The following is a 16,346-nucleotide window of genomic DNA, read 5'->3' as shown; positions in this document are numbered from 1 at the left end:
TGGAAACGGTTAGCAAAAAAAAATATTTTTCTAACGGCAAAACAATGACTAATATAACATGAACTTGGAAATAAATCATTTTTAATTAGCAACTATAAATAAAACCGTAACACGTCGTGCTTAGGAAAAAAAACTCTAGAACTTTTACGACCTCCTCTTTCGGGTTTTGCGATTTTCATAACGCGTTAAATGAATAATTAACTAAAGTCGAAAGCAATGAGTATAAATAAGGTGAGTCTTCGTCTAGTCCATGACTGTTATGTGCGTTCTACCTGTCGACGACAACCACCGGTTAGTTAGTAGGACTACTGACACTATATTTGTGGCGATTTTGTTTTTATTTTTGGGGCAGATAAAAATACTGGCCATAAATAATAATCTATTATTTATCGACTTTGTAAATGCAAAACCGAACGCTGATGACGAAAAACAAATTATTATGTTATAATATGGTATGTTCAAATAAATGTGTATTTTTTTGGGGGGTTAGTAGTTTGTTAGATATCATAATCCCATAAATTTACCATAGTACGTTAATCATTTATACTTACCTAACACAATTGTTGAACTTACTGTAAAAAAAATATATATATTTCCTTCGCAGTAGCTTGAAAACGATACTGTTTATATATATATATATATTTTTTTTTTTAATTTATACTTTCCCCTTTCTACGACAATACCAATCCGACTTTAATACTTTATCGATCGGAGTAGGATCAACGATATACTTTTTTTTTCCAAGTACTATAGTATAAGCATTACGCACATGCTACGTTTTTCATCGCACCCCATTGTGTTTATCTGGAGAAAAACATCAATGATCATCCGAGTTTCTCTCCAGTTATATATTACACATACATTCATGTGTACACATATATATTATATTCTTTGGTGTGTATAAACTTATGGAAAACGCGCTGTGGGTAGTAGAATTTAATTAAAACCCGAGTGCGGCGCAGACGAGGCAGATGAGAGGTTGTATAGGATGGTTTGCGAATTCCTAAGTCTAATAATGCGCCGAAGGGGACGGAGGAAGTAGGAAAAAATGCAAAATGCACAGGGCACCGGATTGTTGTGCAAAAGGGAAACAACGGGAAAATTCCTCGCGAGGAGAAAAACTATTTTGATGAAAAAATGCGCGTTCGATGCGACCGAAAAATTTGTTACTAACAATCGGTTTTTAATTAAACAAAGACGATGAGCAAGACATTTACTTCGTTATAACAACTGTAATAATGTCATAAGTACATTTTTTTTTGTACCATGTTTTAGATTGCTTATACATAAGCGTTACGACATCCATGTTATTATCTGGTATTGATATTTTCAATTAGTAAAGCTAGAATTGGCGATAACACGAGTTTTTGTGTTATAAAACCCCGATCCGGTTAAGTTTGACCAATTAATACTCATATTTTAGGGCAAATATATATCATACTAAGCTAGGTTCATCTTAACGTGTTATTCGAGCATTTTAGGTTGACTTGAATTATAAGTTATAATTATATTGTTACATAATATTTACTAATGTATTTTTTTTTATGTTTCAGGTATGTATCTATTTCGTTGTTAATTTTGAATTAAGAAAAAATGCAAAAACCGTAAGTCTAGAAATCTAGTATATACTATGGTTTTTAAATCAGTAGTGTACATTTTTTTGTTATAACCAGCGGTGGGCATTGGTGCTGTTTTACTCGCTCGATACGCTAGCATAGAATTCTAAAATAAAACTTATGTTAATAATTGTAAATTAGGTGAACAACATTTATTTCTATAATTGATATCACTTTGAACCGTTTATACACGCCAAGATCCCCGGGTATGCCCAAGTTCTAGGCGAAGGTTATCCGGTTAGAGTATTGGATAGTGGGCAAAAATCAATATGGGACCATCATCGTATCGATGCCAAGCTCTCTGTCAATATAATTTTATTATAACGATATATATATATATATATACACCCGAGTGATTTACACAGTTAAATTTTGTCGAACCTCTTAAAGAGGGAATAAACTTTGGCAAGATTTATACAAAAAATTATACAAAAACCGTCGGTGGCGGTAAACTGTGCGGCAAATGGAAACTACTCCGCCCAAATGCCGAGCTGGAGAATTCCGGCAAATATAGTTTTAAGCCTTGTGTATAATATAACGTTGATCTCGTTTTATGTCGCCCATTTTATAAATAAGTGCGTATATTGTTTTTTTTTTTTTTGGCAAAAGACCGGCCTAATAAATTTGTGTAAAAAGCTCGTTTAAATACAAATTCGGCACCGCCGTGTGTCCTAAAACCGTTTATTTTCCATCGCGATGCTCGTCCGTGGCATTTATTTTTTCAACAGCCGCCAACAATGGCCAAGTTAGCGGAAATTGGAAATCCACAGGGAAAACCCCATTGGTGGTACGCGTGTGGTTGGGTGGAATTATTCACAATAAACCGTTTTGCGGCCGTTTCAAAGTTCCAAAGAATCTCGTGCAAAGTTAATTTTAATACCGACGTCACGAAGGGGAGGGGAGGAATCAGAAAAGTATACGGGGTCCATTCCTGTCTCGGATGGATTTTTCCCAAACTTCCGCCAAAACTTTGAAAAAAAAAAGACTTAATATTCATTTACCCTTAAATTAGTTGAGAGTATTTAAAACGACCACTTAACAAGCTTTTTTCGGTTCACCGTAATGTTAATTTGCCTAAAGTTATGGAAATTGAGATTGACTTTTTTAGAACTTTTCATAACCAAGGTATGAACTGATTTTAGTTTCCTAACAAAACCCTTTTTGAGTGATGAAACCTAACCTTTTCTAACCAGAAAAATTATTAAGTTATTTAATATATATTCTTGTTGCACGAAAAACATATTAAAATAATGAAAATGTACTGTCGTACGATTTTCTAACGACTTGGCGGTAATGAAACGATGCCTGTCACGATGTCTGTTACTCTTCATTAAATAACTACAATATTTCACTAATTTGTTATGCATCAAATTTTTTATAATATTATCAAAACACATTTTTTATTTCACCGTCGGCATCAGGACTTTACTCCATTGTGACTTTAATTATAATTATTTATGTTTGTTTAATATTATATGTTGTGTTTGCTTTTTATATTATATTTAAGTCCACCAAAAAAAAAACAGTATGTGCCCTGGAGCCAACTCTGTTTAGTGTTAGCGCAAATTCTGCTTGTTTTAATTATTGTCATCAAACATATTTTCTATGTATAGTTCCGGTGGAATTTTAAGCAATATTTTTTTTTTTTGTATGTCTATAAAATATAGTGTTGATGTTTTATCTCGTTGTTTGTACCGAACCAACCACATGTGTAATGCCAGCTGATGTTATACACATAATATAGACTTCGTGCAATGTGTGCATGTCTTTCGACGGGTTCGGTCTATATTTCTTTCCGTTTCCACTTACCCGGTAGGTTAGTGCTCTCATTTGTCGTTCACGCTTTTATCGGAAAGGTAATTCACTCACCGTGTACACTGTACAGGGTGTCCGGTTATAGCTACGTCACAACCAATAGTACACACGCTACATCACTACAGCCAAACATTACTGTAAAAGTAGAAATTAGTCTGGTAAATACACGGTATTTATTTAATTATTAAGGAACTGCGCAGGTCATGGTGGGATTTCGTTTGAAAATCATAAGGTAATATGGATAACATAATATAATGAAAAAAGTATAGGTAATGTTTATTTACCGTAAGGCACATAATCCTACGTTGTAAAAAAACCTACGGCAGGAATCCCTACCGTACTTGGCTTGCAATTTTTCTTCAATTCTCTAAACGAGATGTTGATAGAACTAACGAACGGTCACTAGCGAGAACTCGCAAGAAGTAAAACTTTTGCTCTGCTCTACTGGAAAATTGTACAATTATCATTTGTATCAATTTGATTCTCACCACTTCGGCTACATATAGTTATCGGACTGCAATCAATTACAATCGAGTTAGAGAGTTGGAGTAGATCTGTAAGTTGATGAATCATCCGGTGTTTGCGGCGAGGGTAGTGATAAATCTTACAAGTTTATATACACACAGTACGCAGTCGGTTTTCGTTTTTCTCTGTTCGCGTACGACCGAGAACTCGGTAATTATTTTTTCAAACTTGATTCAAAAACAATAATTAGCCGACTCGTTAAACGGACAAACGCTCATTCGTCGTCGTTTGACGATAATAATTCGTTATATAATTATTATGCAACATCTGTCGGTCGTTTTTTGATTCGATAAATGTGCGCCAAAGTAGAAAAACGTGCCAGCGTTTTTAACGTTAATTGCACATAACTCTGCACATCAATTATCCCTCCCTCCTTCGACCCCTACACCCAAAATGCACACTGAACCAAACATTTCCGTATCCGTTTCGTTCGCGATGAAACTCAAAACCGTACATTATCATATTCGTATTATTATTATTATTATTATTATTATTATAAGCGGTTGAAAGACGACCGACCGCGGCGATAAACCAAAACGACAGTATCTCGATATTAATATGTAGACCTTAGCCTAGGATTACGAATTGAAAAATAGTAACTATGACGTCAAACAACCAGGTTTTTAACTTTGACGTCCAAAAAATAATAACAGTAATCACTTGTAAAGTCGCTACAAGTCAAAACGAGTCCACGGCAATATTATTGTATTACTTACCGGTTTCTCCCCTAATTCACCATCAGAGGTCACATATTGTAATATGTTTTGCAAAATTGACAGCTAGAGATTTTGGTAAAAACAATTTATACTCAAGTATTCAAATTGATTCGATTTCCTCATCGAGTTTTGATTTTTTTTTTAAACTTTTCTACAATTTATTTTACTGAAAATTTGAGTTTTTTTTTATCTCGCTCACGCTTTTTAGTCAGACTATATATATATATATATTTTTTTTTTTTTACTTTCTACGGATTGAATATTAGTATCTAACGATTTTACCTAATCCTTTGCTGTGGGAAACTTCAGCGGGACTGACTGACGTTAAATATACTTATGAAAATCCTTTCCGAGAAAAAAACTTCTCGCACGTACGTGACTGATTATTTTATAATGTTGTTAAATTAATACAAAACGAATTCGTATTATAGCGTTGTGTATTTGTTTTAGTAATACTCTTAAGTTTGTACACGGGAAAACACGAATACCCCGACTCAGAGTACTCGAGCTAAAATAACGCCAACGCGCATTGTACACAATAACAATGATAAAAAAAAACAATATTTATATTTTCCATACACGACCAGCAATCGCAGTAAACGTTGGTTATAATAAAAAAAAACATCTATAAGCTTCGCATTAAAATAATAATAAAAAACCATAACGACCGACGTGTATTGAATTCAAATAATAATAATTAATATTGTACAGCGACGGCTGAGAACTGCAAAGTATAAAAAAAAACACACAAGTGCATTACGATTATTATTGTTTTATCGATTAAATTATAACATAACGATCTGAAACGCGGTTGTATTTATATTTTCCAATAACAATAACTGTAGCAATAGGTACTGTACATAAGTATGTTGTATACTGTTTTATGCTAATGCGCTTTACAGCTATTGCCGTGGTGTCGACAACTTTTTTTATTACTTATGGCGTGATAAGAATATATAGTTGTATATTTTATACTTTATCGTTAGATACTACGGTATTTTCGTTTTTAATAACCCAGCAATATTATTCAACAAATTTGCCAGCCATAATCGAGGCGATTAATCCGTTTGCTTAGATATACCTACTTTTTTTTTATGAAAGTGTCAGTCAAACGTGATCCCATATCGAGATGGATCCTATCTGTCTACCTCTTCCCACACTTCTCCATCAACTCAGGCGGTGGATTTTCAAGAAAATGATTAATTATCTTGTCTATTTTTCTACTGTTGGTTCTCCAAGCCAATAAATAATTACGGTGCTATTTTGTTCTGGCCCGAGTTTATCTGACCACTAGATAAAAAAAATATCATAGTTAATTCCTGAGTTTGAATCAAGGAAGTTGTACTCAACCGTGTACCATCAGAATATCGTAATTTCGTTAATTTAGTTTGGATGAAATGAAAAGAAAACCTCAATTACAGCAAGTATTCCCCACGTATGCTACTAAACTGGTACGTCCGGTAATTATAATCATTATACCAGGTTCTAGGTGCAAATTTATATTTAATTCTTGTTATATTATATATGTATATTATTTTGCTTGCATCGGATGTGCACAGCTGGTCGATGCCAATAATATGTACAATAATATTATGGACAAGTTGTAACGCGGTTTCTTTTTATAATTATACACAATATGTACGATGACGGTGGCCCACACTAGTTTTGCACGTTACGTTGTAATTATAACGTTAAGTATATAACACTGTAGCGTATATCATATTTTAAATCTATCTAGGCCACACACACACACACATTGGCATAGATATGCGCACACGCAACGCCATATTATAATGTATCTAACGAGATTTTTCTACTCGTTTGGCAGTAGAATTTGCTCTTTGATCTTTGGCCGGAAATCGAACGCGCGTCCGTTGGTTGCAATTTTATTTTCGAAAATTGCATACGGTTTTTTTTTTTTTTTTGGAAACGGATAACGAAAATATAAAAAAGCAAAAGGCTTAAGCGCGACTATCAAGTATATATAAGGGTTGACGTTTTCTCGACTGACGGCGTATGCGCGCGCTCGTGTGCGTTGCGGGAGGCGAATATATAGGAGACGGCGATTTAGAAGGGCAGCGGGGGGTGAATGTGGCATGATGGGGGTTATGGGATAGTTGGAGAGAAGAAGATAAATGATAATGATCGCGGTACATCCGAGCGGAAAATGTAGTGTGGGATCAACCGGAGAAGAGGCATTTTATTATTATTATCATTTTTTTTTTTTCAATCGACAGTATACAAGATGGGACACTATCTCTCTCTTTTTTTCTCTCTCTCTCTGTATATATACATGGTGTGTGTGTTTTTTCCGGTCAAGCGTTTCGGTCTACTGTTGAATTTGTTTTTTTATTCCATTGCCTATCTCTGCCGTTTTGCAGAGGGACTTGGTGTGGTGACTTGCTGCAGACCACGTATAGCCGGCGGTACACAATGAACGTAAATTAGCGATTTCGACCGTACGGGGAACGCTGGTGAAATAACCGTGTGGACAATAGTAGAGTATTATATTTAGATAAATCGAATTAGTACTTTATACTCTCATTAGCAGCTTTTTCAATCGACTCCTCGGTTGTCCGGTGTCGAAAACGGCGAGAACCAATAAAAACTACTATTTTTATTTTATGTCAGCAACGTCAACAAAATGTTTTCACTACTCTAATAAAACGAACAAAATTAACGGCTATATTACGTTATAAAAATTTGATTGAACATAATATTTCGCTCTGTCGAACAATTTTATTAAAAATTCATTAGCAAGTTCAATTTTTTTTTCAGCCATTTTTTATCAAACTTTAGCCATAACTCGGAGAAACTTTAGAAAAGTTATGTTACTAAAAAAACTTATTATTATATGGCTCCTTGATGAATTCATATAAGTCATTGCCCATCGCTTTTTCCGCTTAATAAAAAGTCTCTTCCGTTATAAATATGAGACATTTTACTATACTAATAAAAATATCATAGGTGTATTTTATTATGAGTATTTTATCCGTTAGAGTTTTAAGAACCTCGTTCTTGCTCCATTTCTATATCCCACCTAACCTAACCTGTAGGTTGTCAAGGTTCTACTTGGCCAGCTATACTTGTTTTATATTACATTTTGCATGCATAATATTATGCTCTGTGTTGCTCAAACGTTCTCTACTTTTCAAATGTGATTTCAATTAAAAGTCGTTTAATTATACTGTTTACCGGATAACACATTTTATGTCATTATACCGTTCCGAAGTTTGTGATTTTACTTTAAGTGCTGAGCTCGCCGATCGTGTATTTCCGGTTGATTTTGATTGGCTATTAAGTAACTTATTTCAATGTAAAATTCGAACGAGTATAATCCGTTCGTATTGTGTTCGGACAACATTATGAAAAAAATAAAATCAAGCGTTGGTTAGTAATGTTAACCGATGAAGAAAACGATGTAAAGATTTCGACGTTAGCGAGAACAAAAAACACTTCTGTTAACTCTTTTAGTTAAACAATTCCATTCGTTCAACCCGAATTACCGTGTACGCTAATTGTTTATTTAAAGCTGTTCTAAAGTGTCGTTGCGCCTTTGTGCTCTGTGCAACAGGTTCGGTTGTACGGCCAATGTTTATAGTGTTATGGCACAGTAATAATAAAAATAATATGTGTATTTTTAATGCACTCTTCCGTTAATAACTTGTTCGTTTATCGATTGCATCATAACCGATAGGTGCAAACGTATCGTAGCGGTATTGCTGACGAATAAAAAACGATTTTTATTAATAATGCCGTTAAGAGTTGAGCAAAAAAAAGGGACTATCGATTTCACTTGTTATATTAATGCTCTCTTTGTCAGAACAGAAACTCGTCGACTTTCACTCGGTATCGTTACTCCGGCAGTTCAATTATACTTACTTACACTGTTTGAACACGGAAAATCGGTTTGTTAAACCGTTATTGGCGTTTATTTCACGGTCTAGTCGCGCCGTATATGAGTTTTCCAAGAAGAAGAAAACGTATCCTAAACCCCCGATCCATGTGGCCGCCTCTTCTTTGCGGCGGTTAATTGAAACGTTCTTTGAAGTGGACATTTCCTGCTGGGCACCGCCCTCGGCGTCCTACCTATTGTCGTCCCTTTAGTTGAAAAATACCGAAAAAACCAAAATAATAATGCTCGCTGAAAACCTACTACCGCTTATACTATTACGCATTCTGGACGGGGCCATTCCTCCCCGACGGTCCGGATAATGGGAATTTTTGTTGAGATTTAAGTTTGTGTACCCCAGAGCCGCCGAGTCAGCTTTCATGAGTACAAATATTGGTACACAAACATGAATCGCGGGGTTCGTACACACAACAATTACAATAGTTGCTGTACTGTGTAGTAGATTCGAACAGAATTTACCAGCGCCAACTCGACGATTAATCAAAGTGTAATACATGTGCACCACTACGTATTTAATCAACCTTAATTGTATCGATAACATATCGCTTGTGTGTACGGTTCAATTAGATCGAAGCGGCGATTCGTTTACAACGGCAGCCGTCGCGATGAGCTCATTCTATATACATATTATGTTGGCGAACAAGATAGAACGAAACATTGTTAACACACCGTGTGTGCCATTCACAGTGTACACTGTTCGATGGGTTCAGTATAATGTTAAATTAAGATACATTTATTTATAAATCGAAAGCGTGTTATTTTTAGACCGTAATACGGAACAGGATCTTTTATGAATAATAAAATTAATCCGGAAGTTTAAACGTTTTTCACTTTTCATTTTCAGAAACTACCTCTTTTTTATTACAACTCTAAAGATTCGCAATGACGGATTCATTTTAGTCAATTAAAATGTCCTATTATTTCGCTTGAATTGTGATTAACCTTTCTAAACGAACGGTTGTTTTTTTTTTTAATTTGGTTTGGAATCTGTGGTTTTTGTTTTGTGAAATTTAATATGCGCTTTTCAATCTTATCGCGTTTTTGTGATTTTTCTAGGCTTTTTAAAGTTTTTCATGTCTGTTATAGCGCTATAAAATACATATTTTTGATCGAATAACGTAGTAGAAATAGCGCACATTGTCGCATGAGTCCAATTTTTTTATTATCATTTTTACAGAAACTACGCTTTGAAAATGTATGATGTCTTATACAATGAACTTGTCGTGACTTCTAGCTGTGTAAATTAAATATCTGACTTCCAGACATTTCGTGTACATAATGTGTAAAAAGATTTTTTTTTTTATTGTAATCCAAGTTTTGCTAATATTCACAAAGAAAAAAAATTGTTTGTATTTTGGTTACAAGTTTACTGTTTTGAACTGATATCTGCAAATTTGTACTTTTTTTAAATTGAGTTACAATAACAAGTTTTACAATCGTACTCGCCAAAAATCGGAGTCCTGCGCTAATCGACCATAAGCGCAAGCCGGTTGGGTTAGGTTAGGCTTGGGCTGACGTACGGTGTGGCAGAGCTAATCGGCGCGCGCACAGTCGGTTTGCGCTATCCATCCGAGTGTTAAGTTGTGACGAATTTTGTATCTATGTATTTATATATTTTTTTTCACTTACGGTAAATCAGAAGAAGCCGATGGACGGGAAGGAAGGAGGTAGGCCGGTAAAACACGTCAGGTCGTCGTTTGTATTATTATCGGTATTGTTGTTTTTATTGTTAGTGTTTTAGACTTAAGTTATTAGTTATTTGTATTATAATTATTATTATTATTGTTGGTATGTAATATGTATATAGGAGCGGTTACTGGCAACCCTTCGACCGAGTTGATAGCGCCGGTGGTTTGTTGTGTGTTAGGCGGTTGTGTTGTTCCGTGTAGAGTCTTCAGTGTCGCGCCGACCGTATAAGCGTGAACAAGCGGTGCGGCTCGCTTGACTTTCACTTTGCCGTCGTTTTCTAACCGTGTACCGACGCGTGTCGTTCGTTGTTAACCATCGGAGTTGGTTTTTTTTTTAAATTAAAAAAAAAAAAAAAATAGTTTTAAGTCTATTGGAATTTTCGGAACCGAAAACGGCCATGGGAAAAATCGCATGCAACCGAAACCGGGCGGCCAACACGGTCCGACAGTCCGGACATTACGCCGCACTCACGCGGTCCGAAATGTTGAACCGCATCTCGAAAATGGTTAGCAACAATATTATTACACACATGTATAATATATAATATGTTTAATACAAAATAAACATGATCCATATCCCCTCCCCTCCTTTGGGAAAACAAATTCAAACGTTATGCCATGTTGTTTATTTTTCTTTGAAGCCTCATTAAAAAAAATTATCAAAAAGAATTAAAAAAAACATATATATGTACTTGGTCCTAAGAAGAAAAAAAATTAATCATTGAAGTGCCATTTTGGTTCTCATCGCTACTCTGAACTGCCATGGAAAATCCGGTTTTACTTGCCGGTTACGTTATCACTTTAGTCCATAAACGCGTGTCTTAACGCTGAATTTTATAAACTTTATGTAAAGTAAAAGAAGGTTCTTTTACATTTAAATTTAATATTTGTTTTCGGTAAAAAAAATAGAATTCTGACAATTTTTTTAAAATAACAATTTTTCCCACGAAACGTTTTTAAATTTCTTAAAAAACGTAATGCACAGACAAGAAATTGAAAACAAAAAACTTAAAAAAGTATAATGTTGGTATCAAGTTCAAAAAATGGCGTATTTTACCGGTTCGTTAGGACCCACTACAGATTATATATATATATATATATATATATATAAGATTCTTTTAATGATAAATTTAAGAAACTCTTAATGAACGCGCGCATCTAAGAGGCACAAGAGTAATTATAAATAAAAAATAATGGAAGTAATGTGAGTAACAGTTTTCCCTCGCCTACTTAATAAGGGGAAAATTCCATAAAAAAACTCACCTTTTTCCTCTTAAATAATAAAGATAAAACGCTTAAAAAACAAATTTTATGAAACAGTTGACTGAATAATTCAAGTGTTTAGCTTTTAGTATCAAGTTTTTTTTTAAATAAAAGTTTTCTTCCTGGACATTTTACTGAAAATTCCACCGTCTTAGCTATAGTTAAAACGTTAATACTAATCAAGTGATGACTGATTTATTCGTCATGTTGGTAATGTATTTTATATGCATATTTTTTTTTAAAACTATAGAAAGTTAAAATGTGTACTTATAATGGATTTTTTTTATAAACTCCGGTAGCTTTGGTAAACTCTGAAATTACGTTAGGACTATAGAATATTTCGCTTAGCATTATTTTGATAATATTAAACTAAAGCTGTGTGCATCTTTGGTGCGGGTATTGAAATGCCACCGTTCTTACAATATAAAATTAAATAAACAAAAGTCGTTTGATTAAACGTATTTTAAAAACAATCACGAACACCGCAAAAAGCACTTGAATGAAATTATTAAAAAATGTTTTTAAAAAAATGAATAAAATGCTTTTCTTGAATGAAAACGCCACTTATTTTTAACCGCTCTGTTTGGAGGAGATAAGGCAAACGTTTAAATTTCAAATTCAGGTCGTCAGAGTAGATTTTTTAAATTATGAAATCGAAAGATGATGAGTATACGGAGGAAATATTTTGTTTTATTCGGTTTTTAAAACATTTCTTTAAAAAAACAATATAGGTATTTATTAAAAAAAAAACAGTGTTTTTTAATATATTCCAAAACGGATATGCCGCTCCTTCCAAAACGTCTTTCAGTTTCAATTTCCGCACCGATAAAATATGTACACATTTATTTTTAACGTAAAACCGATCATTTGCCTATGCCGAACATGCCTTAATGATAAATATTTTTTGTTGGTTTTTTTTTTATCTTGAAACTTTATGGCATAAGCTGGCAAAAAGATAAGACTTCGACGATCGTATAATTCAAGTTTAACTGTCACATGACATAGTCAAACACATAGATTGGAGTTAGTTTGTTTTTTTAAATCCTAATACGTCCCGACTAGGTTCAGTATTTGAGTTTCGAGTTTTGGTTTTTTACGGCTATTGGGTTTCTAAGTTGTTGCGTTTTTTTCAGGCCGGGTGTGGCGGTGAGTGCGCGTAAAAACTTTTACACTTTTTTACCGGGTTTTTCTTACCCCGCTATTTGTATTCAATCTAACCGGCGGAATTAGAATAATATCGCGTTGTACACAAAAAAAGGCAAAGGATTTTCGGCGTGTGTGTTATTATGTAGAGATTTATCGGACTCACACGGCACGTGGGTCGCCTATCTCTATCGTCGAACAAAAGACGCGGTTGTGGCGGTGGGAAAACCACGATTTTCGCCCTCGAAAGTTTACACCTCCCCCCCTGGTCTCCGTTCGACTTTTGTCACTTCATAATACAACGGCAACGGTGTCGAGTACGTGTCTCGCACTATCGCACGCACGTAACGCCACGAGAGAGGAGAGATACCTAACCCGTGGAGAAGTTACTGTGCGAGGGTGTCCCGCGCCGTTTAGCGGTTTTCGCGTATATCACACTACCTGTATTATTATGATTATTTATTAATATTCCCACTCTACCGTGCCCCCCTACCCCCCCCCCTCTTTAACGACGACCGTGAATGAGAGAGCGTGTAAAAGTCGAGGGTGTCTCTAATATGGTATGTACAGGATATTATTGCACCGCGACCGTATTCGTCGTCACTTGATTTCCATCGATTTTCACTTAGAGCCAACGGGCGAGTTTTTTTTTCATTTTCTTATCATTTTTTTTTTTTTTTACCTCGTCTCAGTCGATAATTTTCCAACCCGCCTGGCGGCACACATCGGACATGGCCGTTCAAATAATATTACACTAATTACGGACGGACATATTGTGCGGGTACAAACAAAAAGGCCTTACCCCGTTGCATTAATGAAATTAAAAAAAAAAACCGTTGGTTCGGGAAACCCCTCTCGGTTCGGAAAACGCTAAGCCGTTTTGGTATATACGGCCGAGTCAGCAGTGCTTCAGATAGCAATGAAAAGTTTACTCTGGCACAATCACACCAAACGATTATACAGCAGATTAATCGCACTATGTAAATAACCATGCGAAGCGATTAAAATAATAGCGTAATCGTGTATTATCGTGGCAACGATTTATGACTACGGTTGTATAATATATAATTACTATGATGATAACTATCCCATGTTGATTGTTCGTAGGAATATTTATTTTATTTTCCAGTAAAAATAACCAACATTGCATTGGGCGCGATGAATTTTTTAGATAAATAAATAAATAATAATTAACGACGCGTAAAGCTGGTAAATATAAATGTATTACCTACTCGCAATCGGTCACCGTTTGACGGTTGTATGTTCTGTTGATAATTACAAAATATATTATTGTAATCTATCGATTGCGACCAAAGTAGTTTTAATATTATCTTATCTAATGTGGTTGTTACTGCTGTTGCGTTGACGCCGTTTATCGTTCAGTGAATTATTCGAATGTGAAATATTAATATACACAGCGAGAAATTCCAACACTGCCAACAAACGCGGTTGATTGATTTTATGTCAAATGATAAGCTGTTTTTTTTTCTTACAACTTGTAAACAGTTATTATAACCAATGGACAGTTGCCGGTTAGGAGGTTAGGTTGGGTGGCTAAAATTAATATTTTAAATAGTACGATATTGTTCGATTCCAAACGGTGTACAAGGTTATAAATAAACACTAAGAATTTGTATTTAACCTTAATAAACCGACAAGTTCATAAACTTTTCGTACAACCAATATTAACCTTGTGTGTTTTTGGGTACGAACAAAACGCGGTTATTACTATATTATTCTATTTTTTTTTTTTTTTTTAAACAACATAATCATCATAATAATATGTACCGTACTCGGTTGATAACACTGTCGGTATCATCGTTTAAATTTTTACACATATTTTTCAAAATACTATAGTTTTCCTTGTGCGGTGTATGAGTTATATTCGATAAACCCTAAAAGTTTCCAACTCAAGGGAATAATCCGCAGACCACTGGCGCTGTGATAATATTTTAATGTATTTATAGTTTTTTTTTTCATTTTACTCTTGTTACTACCGGCCACCGTGACATATAAACTATAAAGAAAAACCCGGTGACCAACCCAACAACGAACGCGACTTGTCGCATACAAATTAATCCCGCCGCGGCCCATTCGTTTTGATTAGGTCTGGTAATAATAATGTTAATGTCCGGGCCGGATCGAGGACTAATTAAAACTCGGTCTTCCGTTTGACAATTTCCGTTCTCGTCGCTTTTTTTTTTGCCGAGGAATTCCCACGGGTTCGGCAAACCCGCCGACCAAGTGAGATGAATTGAAATTTTTAACACATACCTAACCTACCCGGCTAGGTGATGGTAATAGCAGTGTTAAAACGCGGCACGTGCAAGGCTATCAAGATTTAGCGTGGGAGCCGCCGCGGCAGTAGAATGTCGTTTACAAGGCGTTTTTCGATAGGCAATTCAGCTACACGCCGGTATTTGTTGGCCTATACTATATGGCCGGGTCGGTTTTCTGAGGAAAACACGAGTGAATAGTAATTGTTAGACGTTTTGTACATTCTTTGTGTGCATAATTTGATTTGGCCCAAATATAATATATGGCCTAACATTATTAAGACTATTAACTTTACATTAAATGTCAAGCCAAATCGGTCAGAACGGCAATTGGAAAATATTACTTGAACGCGTCTTGTTGATATTTTATTTCCTGTCAAAACAATATTGATGCACATTTTATGTTACAAAGATAACTGAAGTACAACATTAAATCACGTCCTAGCGTTTAGGCAATCCAAAAGATTAACGGCCGTACAAGGGTCAAGGTGAACGGAAACGGTTCCTACGGTCATGCTAGTTGACCCCGTAAAACTTTTTTCGCACATTAACAGCGCAAACCGTTTGACGTTTGTACTTAAAAACTGGTGTCGGCGCATAAGTTTTTGATGTGGTTGAATTTTGATAAGTTCTTTTACGAAAGTTTCTGCGGGGCAGCTAAAAGGTTCACGGAAATGTATATATACAACCGGAAATATAGGGGATTTTTTTGCTGTAAACTATTATTGGAAAAGAAAAATAGTTATTACCTATATTTTGGCTTTCGACGTTTTTTTTTGTCTTCGTTTTATCAATAATTGTTTATACCGTGAAAGAAAGTTACATCCAGTCACAAAACCAGACACCTCTTCTTTTGTTTCTTAATAGTTTTTCGTGTATTTTAGAAAGGTTTGAGCCAATCGTCGTTAAAAGGACCGTCACAACATTTATATTGTATTATAATATCTATAGCAATAACATTAATAATAATAATCACGTTATGTAAATCGTTGACTAACCGACTTGAGGGTCGTATCCGAAAACGTTCATCGGCGCTTTGGGCAAACTGACAAACGGGCATTAAGACGGGATAACAAAACGGGTCTTCGAATATTGCCGACCGAGATTTGGCATATAATTTTACGGTAAACCTATTATTATAACAGTCTCTTGAATTTTCCTTTTTATCCAACCGACGGCGGTGGCGTTACGTCGTCACCGCTGTTATGTAAAATAATATGTCCTAGAACGAAATCCAAACCATTCGAGGGCCGTTACCTAACTCCCAATGATTTCCCGGCCCAGATTGACCGTGTCCGGAACCGAAATGAAAAAAAAAAGCGAAGTTACCTAATTCGCAAATAACGAATCGCTCGCTAAATAATTCATGTATAACAACAACGGCGGCAACG

At 35.2% G+C, this 16,346-nt stretch overlaps 1 protein-coding gene across 6 annotated transcripts in view; it reads left to right on the top strand.

The window, feature by feature from the left end:
* The window catches only part of LOC126834384 (apoptosis-stimulating of p53 protein 2-like), a 106,661-nt gene that overhangs the window by 50,538 nt on the left and 39,777 nt on the right, over positions 1–16,346 (top strand). Inside the window, exon 1 of one of the 6 annotated variants that reach the window (XM_050566257.1) lies at positions 10,519–10,779. The exons of the other annotated variants lie outside the window; for them this stretch is intronic. Coding sequence (XP_050422214.1) covers positions 10,672–10,779 — 108 coding nt within the window. The 5' untranslated portion in view covers positions 10,519–10,671. Of the gene's footprint in view, positions 1–10,518; positions 10,780–16,346 lie in introns of those variants that run through there. 6 annotated transcript variants of the gene reach the window in all.

Source organism: Adelges cooleyi, unplaced genomic scaffold (assembly GCF_023614345.1).
Source record: "Adelges cooleyi isolate 19-005CV unplaced genomic scaffold, UGA_ACOO_1.1 ACOO_flye_CR_arks_rails_tigmint_CR_PRNA_21, whole genome shotgun sequence".
Lineage (NCBI taxonomy): Eukaryota > Metazoa > Arthropoda > Insecta > Hemiptera > Adelgidae > Adelges > Adelges cooleyi.
This window is presented reverse-complemented; position numbering and strand designations above follow the sequence as displayed.